The 24017-nt window shown below is 43.8% G+C and overlaps 1 protein-coding gene across 2 annotated transcripts in view; it reads left to right on the forward strand.

Moving 5' to 3' along the window:
* The first annotated feature begins 957 nt into the window (after positions 1-957).
* Positions 958-24017, forward strand: part of mapkapk5 (MAPK activated protein kinase 5) — a 31101-nt gene continuing 8041 nt past the window's right edge. Inside the window, exons 1-12 of one of the 2 annotated variants that reach the window (XM_039772202.1) lie at positions 958-1883; positions 7341-7411; positions 11666-11741; positions 11995-12092; positions 12243-12351; positions 12973-13062; positions 13178-13273; positions 17015-17095; positions 17313-17500; positions 18233-18353; positions 22275-22405; positions 22595-22710. In XM_039772202.1, coding sequence (XP_039628136.1) covers positions 1848-1883; positions 7341-7411; positions 11666-11741; positions 11995-12092; positions 12243-12351; positions 12973-13062; positions 13178-13273; positions 17015-17095; positions 17313-17500; positions 18233-18353; positions 22275-22405; positions 22595-22710 — 1213 coding nt within the window. In that variant the 5' untranslated portion in view covers positions 958-1847. Of the gene's footprint in view, positions 1884-7337; positions 7412-11665; positions 11742-11994; positions 12093-12242; positions 12352-12972; positions 13063-13177; positions 13274-17014; positions 17096-17312; positions 17501-18232; positions 18354-22274; positions 22406-22594; positions 22711-24017 lie in introns of both variants that reach the window. The other variant, XM_039772201.1, reaches the window with a different exon arrangement.

Consider the following 24017-nt stretch of genomic DNA (forward strand, 5'->3'; position numbering starts at 1 on the left):
TGAAGTGCCCCCTGGTGGCTGTTGTAGCTAACATGCAGTTGCACTTTGTTTTTCTCTCTTTGTGTGTTGCATACCTTTCTGGCTAATGCCTTTATCTCAGGCGATTTACAACATTCTTAAAACAACTGGATTAATTTCCTTTGTTTTTCCAATTGGAGCACAATCGGGAGAAGTGACCTGCTCTTGGCCACATCCGCTACCAACCCACAGTAGCTTATTAAGCCATTACGCGAGACGCCTGTTGACCGAATTTAAAGTCGCGCTACAACTGCCAAAGGAAGTAGAAGAGTTAAATGTTGGCCGGCCTTACCCTCCGATTAAAGTTACTATTGAACGCTGCCGAATGATTAATGGCTCCTTTGAATTGTCAAAGTGAAATCCTCAGCCAGGTCCGCCGCCCACCTGTGGCACGCCATGAAACCGCTGAACTTGAGAACAGAGACGGTTAAACCGATCCCCCAGATAATGTTATCTAATGGCCAGACCTTTGTAACAAAAGCTAAGCGGGAGTGGGGGGCGTAAAACGCAACACGGAAGAGTTTGGACATAAAGCACAAGAGAAATTAAGATGTCATTGGGCCACCAAATGCCATAGGACATCAGTAAGCACCTAAACAAAGCAATCCCAGTAGTTCATCTTCTAACGTTAACACTCGAGGAGATCAATTTGAGATTTATGCGAAGTACATTATTCTATATTTCCTTCAGATCTTCTTAAAATTAGGGTGTAGCCATGTCTGAAAAGACGAAGAAAAATCCGAACAAAAAAGGCGAACGCACGTTTGTAAATTCCGTCAAATTCAGGTTGGGCCGCCGCCTCGTCATTCGTAACAAGTCAGTGACGTCACAATCACGCGCTTTTTAACCACATCGGACCCCACACTAGAGGCGTTCTGCAGGGAACAGGGGAGGGGGCTGTGAAGTCAGAGGACTGTTATGGCTGACCTGGTCGTGCCTGTTCGAAGCATTAAATTGAGGACAAGCAGACAGCAAACATTTTCATCTAATTATGATTTTACTTGTCGTTTTTACGACATATAACTTCAAAAAGAACATATTTTATTTTGAATTTTACTAGTGACGGACTGTAAATTGTTGCTCTCACACCGGCGTGAGGCTGGCTAGCCCCCTGTGTGTGTTTGCATCCCCGGTGTGTCCTGCGCTTCAGATCCCTTCAGGTTTTCGAGTCGTTTGGTGCTGTAGGCTGTGCCGCTGTCGTATTTTGCTCTTTACTTGTTTTATTTTGTTAGTTTCTTCTTCTTGTCAGACATGACTAGCAAGAGAACGAGCTTCCCCCGCTGAGCACCGTCTGTCTGAGCTCCAATCCCAGCCTCTTCCTCCTGTACTTTGCCCTGACAAAGCGCGGCCGCGGTGCGTTTGCTACCTGCTTTGTCGCTTTGGTCGCCACCTCGTCCCCCTTGTTACGCCAACTGATTACCCGCCTGTTCGGGCAGTCGGTGGGCCGGCTGGCAAGGAGGGAGGGAGTCCGCATTTCCCCTCGCCTAGAGATCTGAATCTCCTCTGCGGGGTCTGTTTGCTTCTTCTCTCCCAACACCCAGCCGGGCTTCTTGCGGCTCTCCATGTTGGCGGCAGTGGCCGCCTCGCTGGCTGCACTCGTCCGTTGGAGCCGCGGCGCTTTGCTGGCCAAACTGTCGGTCAGCTGGCAGGAGGGAGTTCGCCGCGTTGCCGGAGTCATGGACTGTCGTCCTCTTTAGTAGTCACTTAGTCGCTGGGAAACGAGAAGATTTCCACCGAGCAGGTTGGGTTGCTCCCAGTTGAACAGAGGCGGCGGAGGCACCTCGGGACACCGCATCACGCGAAGGCGGCGAGTGCAGCGAAGAAGAGCCATGTCGGAGGACAACAATGTGGACAGATTCATCAAGGTAGGCGACAAAGAGTCCGGGGAACGGGGGTTGCCGTTAAACTTAGGCAGGTATATGCTTCAGAAAGCCCACCGCATGGCCATCTATTCAGTGCTAAAGAAGGAGAAGAATTGATCACCTGGTTAATTTTTGGTTTTACCTTTGGTAGTGCCAGTAATTTAAATAATTTGGTTAGGCGACTTATTTTTTTGGGTGGCGCAGTGGGTAGCGCTGCAGCCTCGCAGTAAGGTGACCTGGGTTCGCTTTCCGGGTCCTCCCTGCGTGGAGCTTGCATGTTCTTCCCGTGTCTGCGTGGGTTTCCTCCCACAATCCAAAGACATGGAGGTCAGGTGCATTGGCCATCCTAAACTGTCCCGTGTGTGTGCCCTGCGATGGCTGCCACCCTGCCCGGGATTTGTTCCTGCCTTGCGCTCTGTGTTGGCTGGGATTGGCTCCAGCAGACCCCCATCACCTTGCGTTAGGATATGGCAGGTTGGTAAATGATTGACTGACTGACTTATTTTCTTTGCCTTTCTCCTTAGGAGAGGTTTCCGGCCATTAGAATATATCAATGTAACCGATGCCCACTTGCTTTAGGATAAAGAATACCACTTAGTTATCAAAATGATTACAGAAATACACCCGCTTATACAGTCTGCTGCACAATTTTTGGCAACTCCTTATCTTAATCTCACACTGGAAGAGATAATCGGCCATTAAATCAGGAATGCTGGTGTGTTTGTTTTTTTTTGGGGTATGCAGCTGGATTTTTGCATCTCTGTTAAATTTGCTGTCCTTAACAGGACTTGTGCCACTAAAGGCCTATAGGAGTGGGCAGTGCCCACTTTGCCCTGCAGCATTAGTCTAACACCCACATAGTGAACAGGTCAGTGCCTTTAAGTTTGCTTTTCTTAGTACCTCCAGGCCAGTGGTATTTTGGGCGCCTCCTGAGGCTTAAAATTCTTATTTTGATGTAATTTTTTAGCTGAGGCTAGAGGTTTACATACACTATAGTTAAGTGTTTAAACTCAGAAGTCCTAAACTGCACACATAAAGTATCGTCAAGACAATTAGTATATCTGCTTCATTTCCATGGGCTTTTCTCCAAAGTAATGACTGAGAGAGATTTATTGTGGCTTTTTGTCAACTATGTGTGATTTGTGGTCAGAAGTTTCCATAAACCAAGTTAGTTTTTGGTGGAGTTGCCTTTAAAATGCTAAACCCTAAGCAAACTCTTTGCACAGCCTAAAACGAGTTCCTCTCAATAGTTTCCTTGAATTTAGGGCCCGTTCCTCCTCAAAGAACTGGTGTAATTGAGTTAAGTTTGTGGGCCTCTTTGTACAGACATGTTTCTTCAGGTCAGGGCTTTGTGATGGTCACTCCCAATACTGTTACATTATTGTCTACTTGGGGTCATTCTCCTGTTTTAAGACTAATTTGCATTGAAGTTTTAGCTTTCTGTCTGATGGCTTCCAGATAAAGTTCTTTCTTTGCGAGGTCATCTATTTAATGAAGTGCAGCAGTCACTTTACTCCCACAACATCATGCTGCCTCCCCTTGTGCTTCACAGTTGGGATTGGTGCTCTCCACATTAAGAGCCTCGCCCTTCAGCCTCCAGACATGTCATTATGGCCAAACAGTTCAATTTGTTTTGTCTGACCAGAGGGCCCTCCTCCAAAAGCCTCCATCTGTGTCCTGCCGAGCAACTGCTAACTGTCCTCTAGTTTGTTTATGTTCATTTTGGCATAATGAATTGTTTCTTGGTCAGTAGCCACTTATACCATGGCTATGAGGTTATGATCTCGTTTATACTTCACATTCAGAATGCGTACTCGCCCGCATCATGGCTGCCATGTGTTCTCAGCGTTCATTTGATGTGTCCTCTGAGCAGGTCCTCGGAAATTAATTCGCACCAGCAAAAAGTCGGGGGCACAGTGTGCTAAAAGTCGGAACGTGACATCAGAGTCTCTGTTTACTATCTACATGTGACAGGATCCGTAAAGCGGCATTCTACGAGATCGGTGTGCGCGCTGCAATGTGTGATGAATGGTTCGATGTGGTGAAGCAAAATGCCGACATACAAATGCATTCGTGGTGCTTTTATATTCAAGTGTCGCATATTCCCGATTGTAATGGCACGATACATTTTAAAAGTCTCACATGCCGGCTTTTTTCTAGGGCTGCCATCCGGTCCTGACAGCAGCGGATCGCCACATTGAGCACATTACATGTCTGATATTCCAACTCTCTGCACATTTATAATCTTTAGATTTATACTTGATAACACTTTCATGATGAAATGCATTAAAGTATGTATGTTACATGTTACAGATAAATCATTAATTTCGTTAAAAATAATGAATACTGTCAATTACGCACATGGGGGTGACACGGTGGTGGAGCATTAGCACTGCTCTCTTGCAGGGAGTCACGTCACTGATATTCCCTGCCTGGAGTTTCCATGTTTTCCTGCTGGGTTTCCTCCGTGTGCTCCGGTTTCCTTCCAAGGATATGCAGATTTGGTGACACTAAAATGACACCAGTGTATGTGTGTGCTTGTATTCACCTTGCCATGAGCGGAGTCCCCCATCCAGGGACCGTTTCCACCTCGTGCCCAATGCTAGCTGGAATGGACAAATCCCTGGACTGATGGATTTAATCCTTAAACATCCTTTTCAGAGATATTGTGGTAAGGTGTCATCGGAAGTTAATGGGTGTTCCAGGCAATATACAACACAGCGAAGTCGAACCTGTTCTCACCGTGATGGTATCTCGCACTGCCACCTGCTGGATTCCTCCAGATTTACGTAAAGTACGCTCGCAAGTATAAACAGTCCAACGCTTGCGTAGCAGAAGCGTCCGCTGCAGCATGCGTCGCGTCACATGAAGTATAAACCCAGCCTTAAAGGTGGCTGATGACCCTTTTTGTTCCTGATGCCTCCGACTGCTTTAGCAGTTCCTTAGTGGTTTTCTTGGTTTTGGGATTTAATTTATGCCTCCATCCCAGAGCGACGGAAGACCGGGTTTATACTTAATACGACGTGTGCCCCAGTGCACGCTACTGCTATGCAAGTGTTGTACAGTTTTAATTCTGGAGGAATCCACCAGATGGCAGTACGACATATAATCGCGGCGAGAACAGGTTCGGCTTCACTGTGTTTTGAATTGCCTGGAACGTAGGACATTTTACCACAATATCTCTGAAAAGGATGGATGTTTAATGATTACATCCAGCAATCCAGGGACCAAGCCTTGGGCTTAAGGCAGAAACAATCCCTGGATGGGGCATCAGCTCATCGCAAGGTGAATATAAGCACTTGCATATGCTGGCGTCATTTTAGTGTCACCACATCCCCAAACCTGAATATCTTTGGAAGGAAACTGGAGCACTCTAAGGAAAGCCACTGGGCCGCCCCCACACGTGTAATTATTATAAGTATTCATTATTTAAATGAAGTTACCTGTAAAATGTTGTACACATAGTTTAACACATTTCATCATGAAAGTGATATCAAGTATAAATCTAAGGATTTTAAATGTACAGAGAGCTGGAATATCATACATGTCATGTGTTCTGTGTGGCGATGCTGCTTGCCGCTGCCGTCAGTTCAGGAGGAAGCCCCAGAAGCTCGTAGCGATGAACAGCTTGGTCGGTTTTAAGATGGCGTTTACGACGGTCTACTTTAATAATAAACTACGAGGTTAAAGAGGACATTTCAAGATTTAAGCCAAAATTTCCACTTGAATCACAAAATACACCTTTTCATTGTGTCCTTAATTTTTCTTTCTCTGTTCCTCAAATACGCTGCCGTACGTTCTGTTGCTGTTGTGAAACTGCAAAAAAAACAAAAAAAAGACGGCACAGACAGCTCTTTAAATGTATCGTGTCATTACAATTGGGAATATGCGTCACTTGAATATAAAAGCGACATGAATGCATTTGCATGTCGGCATTTTGCTTCACCACATCGATCCCGTAGGATCCGCATAGCGGCCTTCTGTCACATGTAGATAGTAAACGGAGACTCTGACGTCATGTTCAGACTTTTATTGCACTGCGCCCCCTGACTTTATGCTGGTACTGCAACTCGCGTTCGTTTCTGAGGACGTACTTGGAGGATGCGTCAAATGAACGCTAGGAACCTGTGGCAGCCATGATGCGTACGCATTCTGAGCGTAAAGTAGAAACCGGCCCCTTAGGGTGATTGTACAGTAGCTTGGGGTGCCTTGACCCTTTTGTAGCTGGCTCCTGAGGAGTAACTCTATTTGGGAAGGTCCACAATTTTCCTCCAAGGGTCTTGACTTGGTTCTTTGAATTTCCCCATTGTCTTAACCAAAAGAAGGCTCTGGATTTATGGGTAGGGCCTTGTATACACCCACAGGTGTCTCAGTTAACCAATAATTATCACTCGGAAGCTGCTAAAAGTAATTACATGAATTCCTGGAACCCTCCATTCTGTTCTGAGCGACAGCAGCCTTTGAGAATGGAGACTTAGGTCAGATATTCAGTGGGTCACGTTGATTAAAAGCTTCAATGAATCTGTCTCCTCGTCACTGTTTGGGAGGAGATCTCTTATGGAAATTGAGCAGATGCAATAACTTTGCACAAGAATCGTGTTTGGTAATGTGATGTGTGTGTCTTTACGGAAATTTTGAGTGGGAAGGTTTTCAGCCAAGGTTCATGTAGACCTCAAGCCTCAACTGCATATTTAAGGACCCCAAGGGAACCCCCAACTCCCATCCAACCGAGTGCCAAAACACCCAGGGGCTATGAAGTTATGCTAAGTCTAAAAACGTTACAAGATGGCGCAAGACACTGACCAAGGGTGCAAAGCCTCAGATTCACATAATCCAAAAAAACACTCCTGCTACCAGCTTCCTAGCATTGGCTTGTCCGTTTGCTCTTTAAACATCGTGCCCCTTTAGCCACATGGGCAGTAAACACAGAACTGCCAGGCCTAACAAAAAGAAGGGGGAGGGGAGATGCACAGTTTGGTGGGTAGCCAAGTAGTGTGCCCACCTACACATCTGGCTGCAGTTTCAGAAGAATTTGGGATTACTGTTACTGCAGGGTTAGCCGTTGTGAACTTTGTGTGAGCTGCTTACCTTACGGTGGTTATTGACCGTCCATCTAGGACCATGAAGACTGCACAGTGGTGGAGTTTCAAACTATGAAGGGTGGCAGACATGTGGTCAGATTTGTGGTGGTCTTGGTTATCAAGATACCAGTGTTGGCACTCTTATCCCTGCTCATGAGCCGGTTGGTCTTCTGATTAACTTTGGGTGCATGTTTGTGTAGCAGTTAGCTTGCAAAATGTTATATTGGCCTGATCTTCATTATGGGGTTCCATTTGCTGCCTGCACTCTTGATTTCATTGCCACATTGTTTCCTCTCCTTGCACCTGTGTTGTGTTGCTCTTCTAATATGGATGTACACATGAAGTTGGCACTTATTTTGTTTCTCTTTTGTGCAAGGAGACCTCCATCTTAGAGGAGTACAACATCAACTGGACACAGAAGCTGGGTGCTGGGATCAGTGGGCCTGTCAGGTAAGGGACAGCTGCCCGGGAGTGTGGCATCCTTCTTTAGTAGGATTTGTTATTGTTGTTTGTTGAAGTGATACTACTGCTTTATAACTATTTCTTTACATGCTTTATTTACCCAGTGCTTTTACAATGGGTTTTTTACATTTACTTATTTGATTGACATCTTTATTCAAGCAGAGTTCATATGAGTACTGGAAAGTGATGAAAGATGAACAAAAAAGTCTTTGAAATTCTAAAAATTAATACTTAATACAAAAACCGTGTAAAATTTTTAATTGCATTCCAATAGTATAAAACAGGGGTCTCAAACTCCCGTCCTGGAGGACTGCAGTGGCTGTAGGTTTTCATTCTAACACTATTCTTAACTGGTGACCAGTTATTGATGCTAATTAGCTTCTTTTGAATTCATTTTAATTGACTTGTTTTTTTAAGATTTGTTCGTCTGAATTGCTTCATTCCTTTCCTTAAATGGCACACAAACGGAATTGAAATGTGAAGTGAGAGAGCCGACAGAAGACCACCTGAGTCAGGGCCTTAAACTCCAAACAGTTGCTTCATTAGGCGCCAACTCTTGTTGTTAATTAAACCCGTTCTTTAATTTCATGGCCTGTTGCAGCTCTCGCTGTACAGTAGCAGACATTTTCGAAAATGTTGATTTTTTTTTTTCTGTTCTAAGAGAGCTGCTAAAATGTTTTGTGGACCTGAGCACATCGTGACACCTTCGCCTTTTCTTTTATTTTCAAATGATGTTGTTGTTGTTAAGAGGTTGAGCTCTGAATGCAGAGCCTGACTTTTCTTATGAAGCATCTCACTTGAAAACATGGCGTGTTCTTGATCTATTCTAGTAATTTCATTGATTAATTCTGATACCTTTTGGTTTCTAGTTTTTCTGTTTCTCCTTATCATCATCTGTAAAGGCTCAGCTCTTTTAATCTTCCCTCATAATTCATCCTCTAGAGTCTCCCTAGTCGCTCTTCTCTGGACCTTCTCTAGTGCTGTACCTGGAGACCAAAACTGCACACAGTAATCCAGATGAGGTCTCACCAGTGTGTTATAAAGGTTGAGCAGAACCTCCTGTGACTTGTACTCCAAACATCAAGGCGCTATATAACCTGACATTCTGTTAGCCTTGTTAATGGCTTCTGAACACTGTCAGGAAGTTGATAGCTTAGAGTCCACAAAGACTCCTAAATTCTTCTCATAAGGTGGACTCTCGATTTTCAAACCTAACATTTTTACTTCCTATGTGTAATTCTTTACATTTACTGACATTAAATTTAATCTGCCACAAACCTGCCCAAGCCTGTCTGCTGTCCAAGTCCTTCTGTGATGATATAACGGATTCCAAATTATCTGCTAATCCACCTATCTTGGTATCATCTGCAAACTCAACCAGCTTGTTCCTACTATTCCTATTTAAATCATTTATATATTGAAAATAGCAGCGGCCCTAGCACTGACCCCTGCTGGTCACCACTCTTAACATCGGCCAGTTCTGATGAGGTTCCTCACACCATCACCCTCTGCTTCCTGTGTCTGAGCCAATTCTGCACCCATCTACAAACATCACCCTGAACTCCCACTTGTTTTAGTTTGATGCCCAACCTCTCATGTGGCACCTTATGAAATGCTTTCTGAAAGTCCAGATAAATAATCTCATCTGCTCCACTTTCATCGTATACTTTTGTTGCCTCCTCATAGAATTCCAGCATATTAGTAAAACACGACCTCCCTCTTCTGACCCCACACTGACTGTTCAGAATAACTCCTGTCCTTGCCATGTGTTGCTCAATCTTATCCTTAATAATTCCTTCCATTAATTTTCCTGTGATGCACGTTAACCTTACTGGCCTGTAGTTGCTTTGATCTGCCCTGTCACCATTTTTATATAATGAGGTGATATTTGTTATTTTCCAGTCCTTCGGAATCTCTCCAGTGCGCAGTGACTTCCTAAAAATATATGTCAAGGGTTTATATCTGTACTCACTAGCCTCCTTAAGAACATGAGGATAAATATTATCTGGTGATTTGTTTGATTTACTCTTATTTAATCTGAGCAGCACTTCTCCCTCTACAATTTCCAAATCCCTCAGTACCTCCTTAGTAGCCCCTGTTACTTCTCTGAGGTTATCCATTTGCTCACTTGTGAACACCTCAGAAAAATGTAAGTTTAGGGCATCTGCTATTTCACTGTCTGTATCTTTTAATTCCCCTTTACTATTTATGTTGCACTTGACTGCCTCCTTGACTGTAATACTGAAAGAATCTCTTAGGGTCGTCTTTTGCCTTATCTGCTGTATTCCTCTCCAGATGTCTTTTAGGCTCCCTGACATCCTTCTAATGGTTGCACTCATGTTCTCATACGCTCTACGATTCACTCTGCAGTCATTAGTCTCTTATGCCTTATAAAGCAGATTTTTCTGTTACATTGCATAAATCGATGATTAGAAGTGGAAGCAGAGAAGCGCTACACACGCCATCCAATCCTGGCAGACTAACAGGAAGTGGATTTACCCGTCAGGGCGTCACTTCCAATTTTTGTAGAAAAGGCTCATCAGACCGAAGCCAAACTGACCAATCAGATTACTCAGAAGGACAGGACACACCCACACACTCACACTCACACTCACAGAGACAGCAGTGTTTTATTATAGAGCAGAGCTAGGGAGCTTTATGAAAAGAGCTAAGTGTGTATTAGTACTATTTGGAATGACCGGCTTTAGAAAGTAATAAAAAAATATATATAATACAATTAATAGTAGATGCAGTTGTAAAGTCTCCAGTTTGTTTTTGGTGATGATATATATATTTTATTAATCTTTGAGGGGGAAATTGTCTTTTTGCATGACCTCGTGGCCTCAGAGCACAGGGTCAGCCGTTGTACTGCACCGCCCCTGGAGGTTGGTTAAGGGTCTTGCCCAGTGGAGTCGGATCTTCTGGCAGTAACAGGATTTGAAATGGCAACCTTCCATATCCTTCTTAATGGTTGGACTTATGTTCTCATACGCTCTGCGATGTAAAGAAGTCCTGGATTTGTGTTTTTATTGGTAATGGACAAGTTGTAAAAAGTCCATAAATTTAAAGTGTACTGAAGTGTGAAAACTCTGTCCAAGGCAATTTACAGCATTTGAGGTGGTACTTTTGTTGTTTTGTTTTTGCCAGTTGGTGCACAGGCAGGTGAAGTAACTTGCTCAGGGTCACCCAGCACAGTCAGCAGTGGTATTTGAACCCACAACCTCATTTTTTTTATTGAAGTTTAAAACCTTGAACCGCACACCGCACTGCCTTATGGTTTAAGTCAGGGGTGGCTAACTCCTGTCTCGACTGCTGCAGTGGCTGCAGGTTTTCATTCTCACCCTTTTCTTAATCCGTGACCAGTTTTCACTGCTAATTTCTTTTTCCCTTCATTTTAATAGCCCTGTTTTTAAGGATTCAGTGCTCTGAATGAATTATTTTCTTCATTAAATGATAGCCAAACAGAAATCAAATGTGAAACAAGTCAACAGTTGACCAGCTAAATTGGGGCTTCAAACTCTAACTAATTTCACTCCAACCAGTTTCTTAATGAGAAGCCAGTTCTTACTGTCAATTAAACTCGTTATTTAATTCTGCGGCTTGTTTCTGCTCTCATTCTGACACAGCCGACATTTCCATAACTGTTGATTTTCTGTTTTTCCAAGAAACATTGTCAAAATGTTTTGGGTACCTGAGAGATCAACTTTACTGAGACCTTCACCTTTCCTTATTTTCAGATATTGTGTGAATGGCACTCGTGAGCTGGTCATGTGGCACCTTGTTTTGTGTCTCATTATTTTTTGGCAGCTAATTTAAAGAAAGAGAAACAACTAGAGTCAAGTTAATTAAAATTAAGGCAAAAGAAGTTATTTAGCAGCAAAAACTAATGAAGAAAATGGTTAGAATGAAAACCTGCAGCCACTGTGGCCCTCCAGGACTGGAGTTTGCCACCCCTGGTTTCAGTAATGTGGTTTATGAAAGGGCTTTAACTATATGGCATAAAGGTATAAAAGGCATGATATACAATATTTAATCCTTGCTTTCATGAAATGATTGGAGATGCGTTGATGAAGGCACTCTCCGAGAGGTACTGTAGAAATGTCCCAGTGAGGCACCAGGGTGGGGCCACTGGGGCTCACACAGTCTGCTTGAATGTTCTGTTGGCACTGCAGCGCTCAGGCCAGTCCTCACCGGCTACTTGCATGTCTTGACTTTTCTTCCTTGTTTTTTGTATCTCACCAGGGTTTGCGTGAAGAAGTCAACGCAGGAGCGATTTGCACTCAAGATTCTCATTGACCGGCCCAAAGCCCGTAATGAGGTACAACTTTAAAGCGTTTTCCAAGTCAGCCTGCAGAGTGAGCTGTGTGCTGCTGTGACCACCTTTTACTTAAGTGTTGTCTTGTTGACTGGCACACGAGATGGCCGGGTGGTGCACTTGATTATTCCGTCCAGATTTCTTAAAATGAGCATTGGCTGCAATCTTTGTTTCTTGTAGTAAATGACGAGTTTCTGGTGTCGCAGGCCCCTGCTTCTGGGAGGACTCATTCCAAATGTTTGTTGTTCTTTTATAGGTACGACTCCACATGATGTGTGCAATTCATCCAAACATCGTGCAGATTGTGGAAGTCTACGCCAACAGCGTGCAATTCCCTCACGAGTCCAGTCCACGGTAGTGTACAGTTCTGGCTTAGGACCCTCTTCATTTCATGTAGCTGGAACTCTCCGGTGCTGCCTTGTTGACCAGCTGACCAGGCCCTTGCCCGGAGATGTCCCCTCACCTTGTTGTCCAGGTGTGACAAGTGTGTTTTCTCTACTCCAGGGCCCGGCTGCTCATCGTGATGGAGATGATGGAAGGTGGAGAGCTGTTCCACAGAATCAGCCAACACAGACACTTTACAGAAAAAATGGCCAGCCAAGTAACCAAACAGGTGAGTAGGTGGTCCTAAGGCACGCAGACTTAAGACTTTGATCAGCGTGTGCCCATCCATCCTGCTGTGCCCACTTGATTGCATTCCTGCTCATTCTCCTGTACTTCTCCACATTAAGGTTTGTGGGGTTCTTATGATGGTCCATTACTCATTGTCACTTCAGGGAACCCTCGACCCTTTGAAGAAAATGTGCAGGGAATCTCAGATGGCACACTTGAATATTTTTATAGTGCCTTTTTCAGTAAGCTAGGCTGGTCTACAGAGCTGCTTTATCCACTCTTTGACTGGGGTGTTTATGGGTCTGCTGTGAGTGAATCTTTTGGACTGGTGTGAGAGCCCATGTGCAGATAAATGGCATGACAGGCACCTCAGCTGGATGTCCACATGGACATGGGAGCCTGCCATTAGTGCAGAGGTGATGCCGATGGCCTGAGTTTGTCCCTGACTTCTGCTGTGTCAGGATGAATGGTCCATGAGAGAGCTGAGCAATCCTTTGCTGGTGACAAGGGGGGCGTGTCTTCCAATTTAATGAGGACCAGCCTGCACCTTGATGCCCTTGTGGCATCTATAGACAGATGCGTACCCCTCTGCCATCACAGTCTCTCTTCTTGATGCCCACAGATTGCTCAGGCTCTCCAGCACTGTCACTCACTAAACATCGCTCACAGAGACCTCAAGCCCGAGAACCTGCTCTTCAAAGACAATTCTTTGGTAAGCGAGAGACCGCTGTCACCATCTGACCAGTTTGCAACTGTTTTGCCGCTGCAGAACATGGCATCCAACCCTCTCCCCATCTTACACTTTCTTTTTCTTCTTTCTTTGACAGGATGCTCCAGTTAAGCTCTGTGATTTTGGGTTTGCCAAAATTGACCAGGGTGACTTGATGACACCCCAGTTCACGCCTTACTACGTAGCACCTCAGGTAAGTGTTAATGTCGTTTGTCCATCACTGGCTCAATAGTCTTTCTTCACCAAAAGCTAAGAAGTAGCATGTTGAGCGGTTTTACCATGTTGCTGAAGTTGTACATTTGCTGATGACCTTGTAGCGACAGTAGGGAGCAGGTTGAGGACACCCTGGAGAGGTGGAGATATGCTCTAGAGAGGAGAGGAATGAAGGTTGGTAGGACCACCACGACAGAATACATGTGTGTAAATGAGAGAGAGGGCAGAGGACTGGTGAGGATGAGGGAGTAGAGTTGATGAAGGTGGATGAGTTTAAATACTTGGGAACAACAGTACAGACTAACAGGGATTGTGGAAGAGAAGTGAGGAAAAGTGCAGGTAGGATGGAATGGGTGGAAAAGAGTGTCGGGAGTAATTTGTGACAGACGGGTATCGGCAAGAGTGAAAGGGAAGGTCTACAGGACGGTAGTGAGACCAGCTATGTTATATGGGCTGGAGACGGTGGCACAGGAGACATGAGGACATTAGAGGGTCCGCTCAAGTTGGACAGTTGAGAGACAATGTCAGAGAGGCGAGAATGTGTTGGTTTGGACATGTGCAGAGGAGAGATGCTAGGTATATTTGGAGAAGGATTCTAAGGATAGAGTTGCTAGGGGAGAGAAAAAAGAGGAAGGCCTAAGAGGAGGTTTATGGATGTGGTGAGAGAGGACATGCAGGTGACGTGTGTAACAGAACAAGATACAGAGGACAGAAATATATGGAAGAAGATGATCTGCTGTGGCGACCTCTAACGGGAGCAGCCAAAAGAAGAAGTAGTTAAGCCACTGTCAAACTTAAGGTGTTTGTATATTCCCCCAATGTTCACTTAGCCATGCTGGAGACGCATTCTCAGTAGGATATACAGGTAGATGAATCAACATGATGGTGAGTAGGGTGCGACACTTGACCACTAGGGGCCAGTTCTGACTGGGTATGAACCGTTTGACATTAATGGACCACAGACCCCACCATGGAGAAGCATCTGTTTGCTGCGCTTCTGTGCATTCATGTTAGTGCAGTTTAGACTGGCAGTTTGTATGTGTAGTACAACAGAACTTCCATATGCATGGATAGAAAAGTAAACCTTGAATGCCAATTGTAGAGGGCTGTGTGTGCAGTTTGAAAGAACACAAAATATAATGGTTAAATTGTTAGCTGGGTACGTTGAACAGAGCAGCCCACATATTAGGTGTAAAGTTTTTTTTATGCAGTGAAGAATGTAGATATGATCCATAACCCAAACCTCCCCATCTGTCTTAAGACTGTACAGACATCATGGCACTAAGGCCCTGTAAATATATTAGTGAAACATGCGGACCTCTGGTCCCAAAAGAAAGGGGCAGTGAAAATGTATGCACTGTGTCCAGGGGGATTATCGATAGATGCTTCCTTCAATGCACAAGACAAGGTGCTGTTAAATCTTGTGTGTTCTAGTAGCTTCTTCTTTGAGTTCCTGTCAAAGTTCTAACATCTTTCATTAGTTCTGGTGTTCAACTCTAGGGCCTCAGTGGCTGTAGGTTTTCATTCTAACTATCTTCTTAATTAGTGAGACGTTGTTCCTGTTTACCTCAGTTTTTATTGACGTGATTCAGACCCCTAATGAGAAACAAAACAAGCCGCCACATGACTAGCTCACCTGAAATTAAAGGTGAAGGTCTCGGTCATGTCAATCTGTTCAGGTCACCAAAACATCTTAACTGTGGTACTCGAAAAAAACAGAAAATCAACAGTCTTCTGTGGCAGAACGAGAGCAGCAACAAGTCCTGCTATTCAATAACGGCTTAAATGAACAGCAAGAATTGGCTTCTCATTAAGAAACTGGCTGGAGTTTGACGTTCCAGTTAAGCTGGTCATCCGTTGGCTCGTTTCGGATCTCATTTCTGTTTGGCTGCCATTTAATGAAGAAATGAATCAATTCAGAGCACTGAGTCCTTAAAAAAAGGGGCTATTAGAATGAAGGGAAAAGGAGTTTGTTAGTAGTGAAAACGAATTAGGAAAAGGGTGAGAATGAAAACCTGCAGCCACTGGGGCCCACCAGAACCGGAGTTGGACACCCCTGATATAGAGCAAGCTAAACATTTCTATTTTGGGAACACATTCTATTGGTTTTATTCACAAAGAAAACACTGTCCCAGAGTGAGCTCATTACCAATCTGACATTCATAAGTCGTGCTCTTCAACCAAACATTGAAGTAAGGATGGAAAAGCAATGTCTGCCTATGGGTGGAACTTGTAATTATGTAACAATATGCTCATTTGCTGTCGTTCTTGCGTTCAGTATCTGGGAGTGTGTCTGGCAGGTCGATAAGCTGTACTAGCCAGCTGCTCGACGGCTCTGTCTTCATGCTTGCTTCTCCTTTGGTTATGTGGTTTGGTGTCTTTGTGTTATTATTTCTTGTTCTTTGTCTCTGAAGCACCTCCTGTGTTTGGCTTGACACGCCAGGGATGTAGCTACTGGGGGGGTGTTCTGCACCATCACACTGTGTAGCACCGTATTTTGTAATTGGAAATAATCACTTGGACATGAGGACTTGAGCACCGGTCAGTTTGCACAGGTATTTGTCTGTCTTTGTCACGTGTGCTTTCTGTTTATCACTCAGCAAATGATGCTGCTGTTCCTGTTCTCCTTGCTATGAAACTCGGAAAAGCATCTCACTTTCAGCACATGTGGCCCATTTTCTTTTCTGCCACCCTCTCGAGCAGTTTGCAGTACGGTCATGTACCTGATGCTCGACAACAATTCTTTCAATCACATCAACATCAAGATTCACTTTTCTTTCTGGGTGCCCCACGAAATCAAAACGGAGGTGCCACTGTTTTTTGAAGCATGATCAAGAGAATCCCACACACAAGGGTCAATTTCGGATTCATCATAATCAATTTTCAGTTTCTCTGCCCGAGGACCATTACACTTTGTCATCACTGCTCGTCTCTCTCTGTCAAGAGTATGCAACAGCTGGGCTGCTGAAAAAAGTTTCTTACCAGATGCCATTAGAAGACTAGGAGACAATGCATTTTCATCATTGCCTGGTTAACGTCCGGGCCTGGCTCTTATATAAGACACGCCTCTACCATTGCCCGAGTAACACTCGGAACTAACAGAGTTAGCAGTTTTACAGTCCAGGTAATCCTCGGGTCTATCGCTTACACAAGACACATCTATACAGTTGTCTGAGTGACACTCTGTACTAATGCATGGGAGGTTAAAGAAGTCGGGACCAGTTCAAATAAAGTGTTCTTTATTGGGGTGGGTGGGAGCTCCTTTTTGTTTCTGGTTCAATAGGCTGCTTTGATCTTTAACCAGTTGCCTTGGCGCCAACTGTAATGGGATTGATTTTGTTGCATCTTGGGAGCTTTTTACACACTGAAGTCAATTTGTTTGCCCCCCGAAGTGAGGTAGATTTTACTTGTCCCAATTACTGTCCTCGAGGGGTCTGACACGGTATGGTTAAAGTGACATGAAGAATTTAAGTGATGGCCCGTCACGTGTGCATGGTGCTCTCAGTTGTGCCAACTCTGCTCCCACTCCTATGGCATGGGCATTAAAGACTTGTAGCGCTCCCTGTGCAGTAATGGCTCCTGTTAGCCAGCTGCAGGTCTCACTGTTTTAGGCGTGATGTCATCAATCCCATGTGCGCTGCTGCTTTTTGCCCTGACTTCATTGTCACCATTTCCATGACTACAGACTTACCTTGTGACACCTTCTATCTTTTCATTGCAGGTTCTGGAGGCTCAGAGGAGACATCAAAAAGAAAAGTCTGGAATAATACCTACCTCACCCACTCCGTACACGTACAACAAAGTAAGTGCCTTTGTCACTTGGTGGTGCCACAGTTGTTTGTTTTTCTCTGCACTTTGTGTTGAAGTCCCAACTTGCATTGAAGATCTAGTGTCACTGGAGAATCTGCAGTGTGTGCCATGCCATCAGGGCAGTGGTGAATTGTAAAGCCAATATGACGCCACCTTAGTAGAAGATGGCCCCCCATTGTTAATGTGAGACCCAACTTGTCTAATTTCAGAGCTGTGACTTGTGGTCCTTGGGCGTGATCATCTACGTGATGCTGTGCGGATATCCACCATTTTACTCCAAACACCACAGCCGCACCATCCCTAAGGACATGCGCAAGAAGATCATGACGGGGAGCTTTGAGTTTCCCGAAGACGAATGGAGCCAGATCTCGGAGATGGCTAAGGACATTGTGAGAAAGTAAGTGCTTGGCAGGGGTGGCAGAGAGAAAGACAAGCACCTCGGGTCAACGGCTGCATGGCTGTGAGTAACTGTCAAGTATTTAAACAAACAAAAAAAAAAAGAAACGCAAATGTACTCCCAAATACTATGAAGACGATTCAAGATGGAAGATGAGCTTAATACTAAATATTAAAGCAATATGCGAAAAAACGACGAGCAGTACAATAATAAGTAATTAGATAAATCAATTAGAGAACATAACACCAAATTTAAGTTACAGACAGTTGCGTGTCTTTGTTTATAATTTACAGGAAAAGAATCCAAGGTAAATAGAAGACCATCTCAGTATCATCGTTTTTTCAGGGGTTCTTCATCCTAAGCAAGTAGGGGATAGCCATTCGGAAGACCAAGCAGTGCCTCGGGACGTGTAGCATGTTGTACTTTGTGGTTGCCTTCTTCACATGCACCAAAAAGTGTGAAACCCCTGAAGCATTTCTTGGTCTTTTGGTTAAACGTTTATAATGAGGTCAACTTTCTTCTATTTAAATTTTCAATAAAAGGTGCAAAGATCTGGAACTGTTTGTAATGCAAGTGTACTGATCCGTTTACTTGTTCATTTATATGTTGCCCTGCTCAGCTCTTTCTGTGTAAGTGCTGGCCCTCAGTCCAAAGCCATGTACTGTGCCTGTGTGCTGGTGACTGACTTGTGCCATTATGTGTTCTTGACTTGCACTTCCTGTGTTCCATCAGGCTGCTAAAAGTAAAACCTGAAGAGAGACTTACCATTGAGGAGGTGCTGGCTCACCCCTGGCTAAACTGCACAGAAGCTTTGGACAATGTTCTGCCATCGGCACAGATGATGATGGATAAGGTAATTTTGGTAATGGTTGAGAGAGAATCCAAGATAAGCTCCCACAGGAGTCGCACCATAAGTTTGAACCCTTGTACTGCACTGAGAGATTCTTAACTGGAAGTCAGAATTCATCTCCATTTCTGTTTTCTGTGCACATTTTCTTGTGTAACGTTTAGCTGTGGTTGTGTCCCCTGGGGTTCCAGATACTCAGTTGGCCCTGTCTGTCTGTCTGTCTGTCTGTTACACACTGGCTCCCTCTAATGGTGAGCACAGTACCTACAGAATAGCTGTCAACAGCCGTCTGTGGCCTTTATGAGCCTCCTGGTGGGACATAGGAGTTGACTGTGTTACCAGGCTACACAGAATTTACAAGAGGTGACATGATTGATTGATTGATTAAAACTATGAAATGAATTAGTGCAGAGGATCCCCCTCACATTTTAAAGTATAAAAAGAACATGAGGGCATGGTTGGAAACTTGAGGGTGTATTTTACAGAAATGTTAGGCATGTTTTCTACACACAAAGAATCCGACACCTCAAGTAAGCAACCAAGTACTGCAGTAGAGGAGGAGGAGGACTTTTGCCTTCAAAGCTCCACTTCCTGTTAGTTTGGACAGTAAAGGTGAGTAGGATGTGCAGGCTTATTGGCCTGTTCTCGCCATACATTTTTTTTAATGCTCCTTTGTTTTAATTGTTTAAGATTATTATAATATAACCCCAGTATATCACCTCATTTTGTTTTATACTTTGCTATGCAAAAGTCACTCGTTCACACACTCGAGAAACTTAAACCACCAGGGCACGTAAAATCCTTCTGGCAAACCGCGCTTTAAGGTCCAAAGAAAATCCAGTGAAGTTCTGTATTTGCAGTGTAATCTGCAACCAAAGTCTTGGAGGAAATGGTCTGGTGAAGGGTGTGTTTGCAGCTAAGAAGGTATTCTTGTGGAAAGATCACAAGAACAAGAGGTTAAAGTATGTGAAAGACGAGACAAAGCAAGGAGTGAAAACCAGCAGACAAAAATGGCCAGAAGCCCATTGACCAACAGTAGCCTTGTGTGGAGCACACTGGCGACTCTCATGGTCTGGAGAGTATGTGTGATCCAACAGTGTTGGGCTTCTATTTGAAATCAAAATCGATTGAATGGCGAAAAATAGCAACAAATTTTGATTTGTTATGCTCTGCTTTTTTCCATAAATAAATTTATATAATCTCTATCCTCCTGTCTTCCTATAGCCTAAAAGTGCAATGGTTTTATGTCACGTTTTAACTCTGGTATATTGTAAGACCTACATATTTGTTTTGTATCATTCTTTTCAGAATTTATCGAACTTTAATGTGATGATGTTAGATTTTCAGTTTTTATTCCATTTTTAAATTATAAACTAAAACATATCAAGAACTTGCATCCCATGAGACAAGACTTTGTGCCAAGAGATTTAACCACGGAAATAAAAGACAAAAGAGTAGGACAGCTGCTGTACTGGCTTTTATATGTTCGAAGCACAGTGCGAGATGCAGATCACACAACATGGCAGCAGCAAGTGAGCAAAGAGGAGGGAAAAAAACAACAAACTATTTGTTTCCCATTGTATCAGCGTTTAAGAGGGGGTTTCGGAGGAGCGACCACATCTCCTTGGGGTGGGTTCAGCCACCCTCTTCGCAGCACGAGCGGTAAAGTGGCTGGTGCGTAGTGCAGGCCGAGGTTTGGTGAGCAAAGTAAGCAGGGGGAACCCCCAGTGTGTGTGTGTATATATATATATATATATATATATATATATATATATATATATATATATATATATATATATATATATATATATATATATATATATATATATATATATATATATATATATATATATATGTATATGTGTGTGTGTATAAAGAGACAAAAAGTGAATATTTTGACAACTGCAAACACAACGTGGGTTGAAAGTCCACAGATGGACCCCAACAGTATTAGACTGAGCTGTACAGAGCTCAAGTCAGGGGGATATTTTGGTCTAGTGAGGGGCATTTCAATTTGCTCCACTGATTCAATTCTTTTAGACTGTACATTTTAAAGTGAGTCGATTCATTTGATTTGTTTGAGTCATCAATTGAGGTTTAGAACCTTTGGTGGAGTGGGAGGCTATCCCTTGTGAATGAATTGCAAAATATATGAGTGATTCAAAAAGATTCATTCGATTTCAAAGCAATTTATTTCACTTGACTTGACAGAACAATGCAGTAAATTGTAAATGGTTTAGGTGAGCATCAAGTTTATTAAGTAATTTGAGAAGTGCTCAATATGACCTGCAGCTGTACGGACAACAACAACGTGACAGTCGGAGTCATCCCGTACTCCATTGCGTGTCACTGTACTCGCGGCTCTTTCAATGTGGTTTTGGAGTTCCTCCAGTGCTGTTGGGAGTGGCGGCTCATAAACCGAATCCTCAACATACCCCCACAAAAAAAAAATGTCACACGGCATGAGATCTGGTGTTCTTGGGGGCCACATTGTGGGCTCCTTTACAGCCAATCCAGTGATGAGGGAGCTTGTTGTTGAGAAATGCTTGAACGTCCTGGTGTCGGTCAGAAACTCTATACCCCCTCTTTCCATTGGTATGTGATTAGTTCCTAGGCGCCTCACGGTTGTAATAATAGGGCACTTTGAAATTGGATGAATCTTTTTAAATACACTAAATTGTAAACCTGCTTTATAATGTTGTCCTGTTTGGATTGCACATGGCACAAGAATCAGAAGTCCTCTGGAATTGTGCGACTCCTCAGTTGCACCGTGGCGGCACCGCAGTTAGTCTCAGGTCTGGTATAGAGGAAGCCACCTAGGCTAGTTGGAGTCTGGTGTGTAAGGTGGGCAGAGCTCACGTGGGTGGAGTGGAGGAGTAAAGGAAAAGAGGATAATTATTTGAATTGAAATTGTGAAACTGAAGACCAAATCCTACACTAGTAATTCATGAAAGTGTTTTGTCTACCCTGGGCTTGTGTGTTGGCATTTTTTGTCTGAGGTTTGTAGCTCAGTGGTGCCCCCGTTTCTGACAGATGAATAAGATAACCCTCTGCCAGTAATCATTTCAAACTTGAGCTGTTAAAGAAATGAATGAGAATTGTGAATTGGACTTGCACATGTAATTTAAACGTGCCTGCGAAATGAGGAATGCTGACGACATCACGCATGCACCACTGCACTCTTGTTAAACTGCTGAATCGATTCGTTCTTAACTTGCAAATTCTTAAAGTGGGTCAAATGAGAAGAGTCGTTCAGAAAGAATGATTTGTCTGCAAGTTTCCCATCACTAACTTGGATGGGCCAAAGCCAAAGAGATAATTGGAGCAAACCCAGCAAGGAGTCTGGGAGATTTGCCAGAGGGCTACGTGACAAATTCTACTGCAGGGCATCAAATGAAATTCCTTGCTGTAGGCCACTAGACATCATTGTCACCTTTTGTTGGGTCTCTGTTTTGGAACGCTGTGGTGTACACCGCCCAGGTGACTCGCTTTCTTGGGTGTGTGAAGACCTGTGAATAATGAAATCGTTGAAAATATTTGCCGTTCTCATATGCCGGGCCCAGAGCTGTACCCACGTAAAGGCTTTGTTTGATTTCTGTTTTTCTGAAAACTACCTGCTGATCTCTTAATTGCTTTTATTTGTATGTTTTGTTGGATCAAATAGCAAATTAACAGAAGCCTGGCATTTCTTCTAAATTATGAGTAGAGATTAACATGGATGGAGCATATTGGCAGGCTGTGCTCGCCCAAGAACTTTGGTTGCACATGGAGTGCAGGGTTTTTTCTTTGTTCTTTACTTTTAAATCTGGATCCTGTGGGGCTCTCTTGACACAACAGCCGTCCTCTGTGGTCCATGTGACGTGAAGGGCCTGTTGTGTATGTGCCACTAACCCTGACTCTCTGTCACTTCTTATCTTCCTGTCACAGGCTGTGGTGGCTGGGATTCAGCAGGCCCACGCCGAACAGCTCGCCAACATGAGGATCCAAGATCTGAATGTGAGCCTCAAGCCTCTCAACTCTGTCAACAACCCGATCCTGCGCAAACGCAAGCTGCTGGGGTGAGTGGCTGGTGGGTCGTGAACCTCACAGAGCAAGGCGTGGAGTATGGGTGCTGAGGCAAATGCCAGTTGACTCATTTGTGGAAGTGCCCAGTTGTTGAAGGAACAAAGGGGGACATTTTATTATTGTTCGCGGTTTTTGCATTCTGAAAAACATTAAAACCGATTTCCCTTTTTCATAAATTTCAGCACAAAACCCAAGGATGGCTTCTTCTTCCATGACCCAGAAAATGGGACAGAAGACTCTAATGTGGCCTTGGAGAAGCTGAGGGACGTCATCGCCCAGTGCATCTTGCCCCAGGCCGGTAAGAGTCCCGTCATGTTGTTAAATGGCCTCATTTGGTTGTCTTAGTCTCTGTGATTTGACGTTTTCCTAGGAAAACTCCAAACTTGCATTAAGGCCTGTGACTAGGAGGAGGAGGTCAAGTGCATTAGGAATAGTAAAGGAGAATTAAAAGTTAAAGACCGTGAAATAGCGGATGCCCTAAACTTAAATTTTTCTGAGGTGTTCACAAGTGAGTAAGTGGACAACCTCAGAGTAGTAACAGGGACTACTAAGGAGGTACTGAGGGATTTGGAAATTGTAGAGGGAGAAGTGTTGCTCAGATTAAATAAGAGTAAATCAAACAAATCACCAGAACCAGAAGGAGGTTATCGAGTGCAGATATAAATCCTTGACACACATTTTTAGGAAGTCACTGCACACTGGAGAGATTCTGAAGAACTGGAAAATGGCAAATATCATCCCATTATATAAAAAGGGTGACAGGGCAGATCCAAGCAACTACAGGCCAGTAAGGTTAATGTGCATCACTGGAAAATTAATGGAAGGAATTATTAAGGATAAGACTGAGCAACACATGGCAAGGAGACAGGAGTTATTCTGAACAGTCAGCGTGGGGTCAGAAGAGGGAGGTCGTGTTTTACTAATATGCTGGAATTCTATGAGGAGGCAACAAAAGCATATGATCAAAGTGGAGCTTATGATATTATTTATCTGGACTTTCAGAAAGCATTTCATAAGGTGCCACATGAGAGGTTGGGCATCAAACTAAAACAAGTGGGAGTTCAGGGTGATGTTTGAAGATGGGTGCAGAATTGGCTCAGACACAGGAAGCAGAGGGTGATGGTGCGAGGAACCTCATCAGAACTGGCCGATGTTAAGAGTGGTGACCAGCAGGGGTCAATGCTGGTGCCCCTACTGTTTTTAATGTGAGGCTACTAAAAGTTCTTTTTTTTTTTTTTTTTAACACAATCCCATCATTTCAGGGGCTCAAAAGTAATTAAACAATTGACTCAAAGGCTATTTCATGGGCAGGTGTGTTCAAGTCCGTCGTTATGTCTTATCAGTTAAGCAGATAAAAGGCCTGGAGTTGATGTGAGTTGTGGTGCTTGCATGTGGAAGATTTTGCTGTGAACAGACAACATGCGGTCAAAGGAGCTCGCCATGCAGGTGAAAGAAGCCATCCTTAAGCTGCGAAAACAGGAAAAAAAACATCAGAGAAATGGCTACAATATTACGAGTGGCAAAATCTACCGTTTGGTACATCCTGAGAAAGAAAGCAAGCAAGCACTGGTGAACTGAGCAACACAAAAAGACCTGGACGTCGAC

Source organism: Polypterus senegalus, chromosome 12 (genome assembly GCF_016835505.1).
Source record: "Polypterus senegalus isolate Bchr_013 chromosome 12, ASM1683550v1, whole genome shotgun sequence".
NCBI lineage: Eukaryota > Metazoa > Chordata > Cladistia > Polypteriformes > Polypteridae > Polypterus > Polypterus senegalus.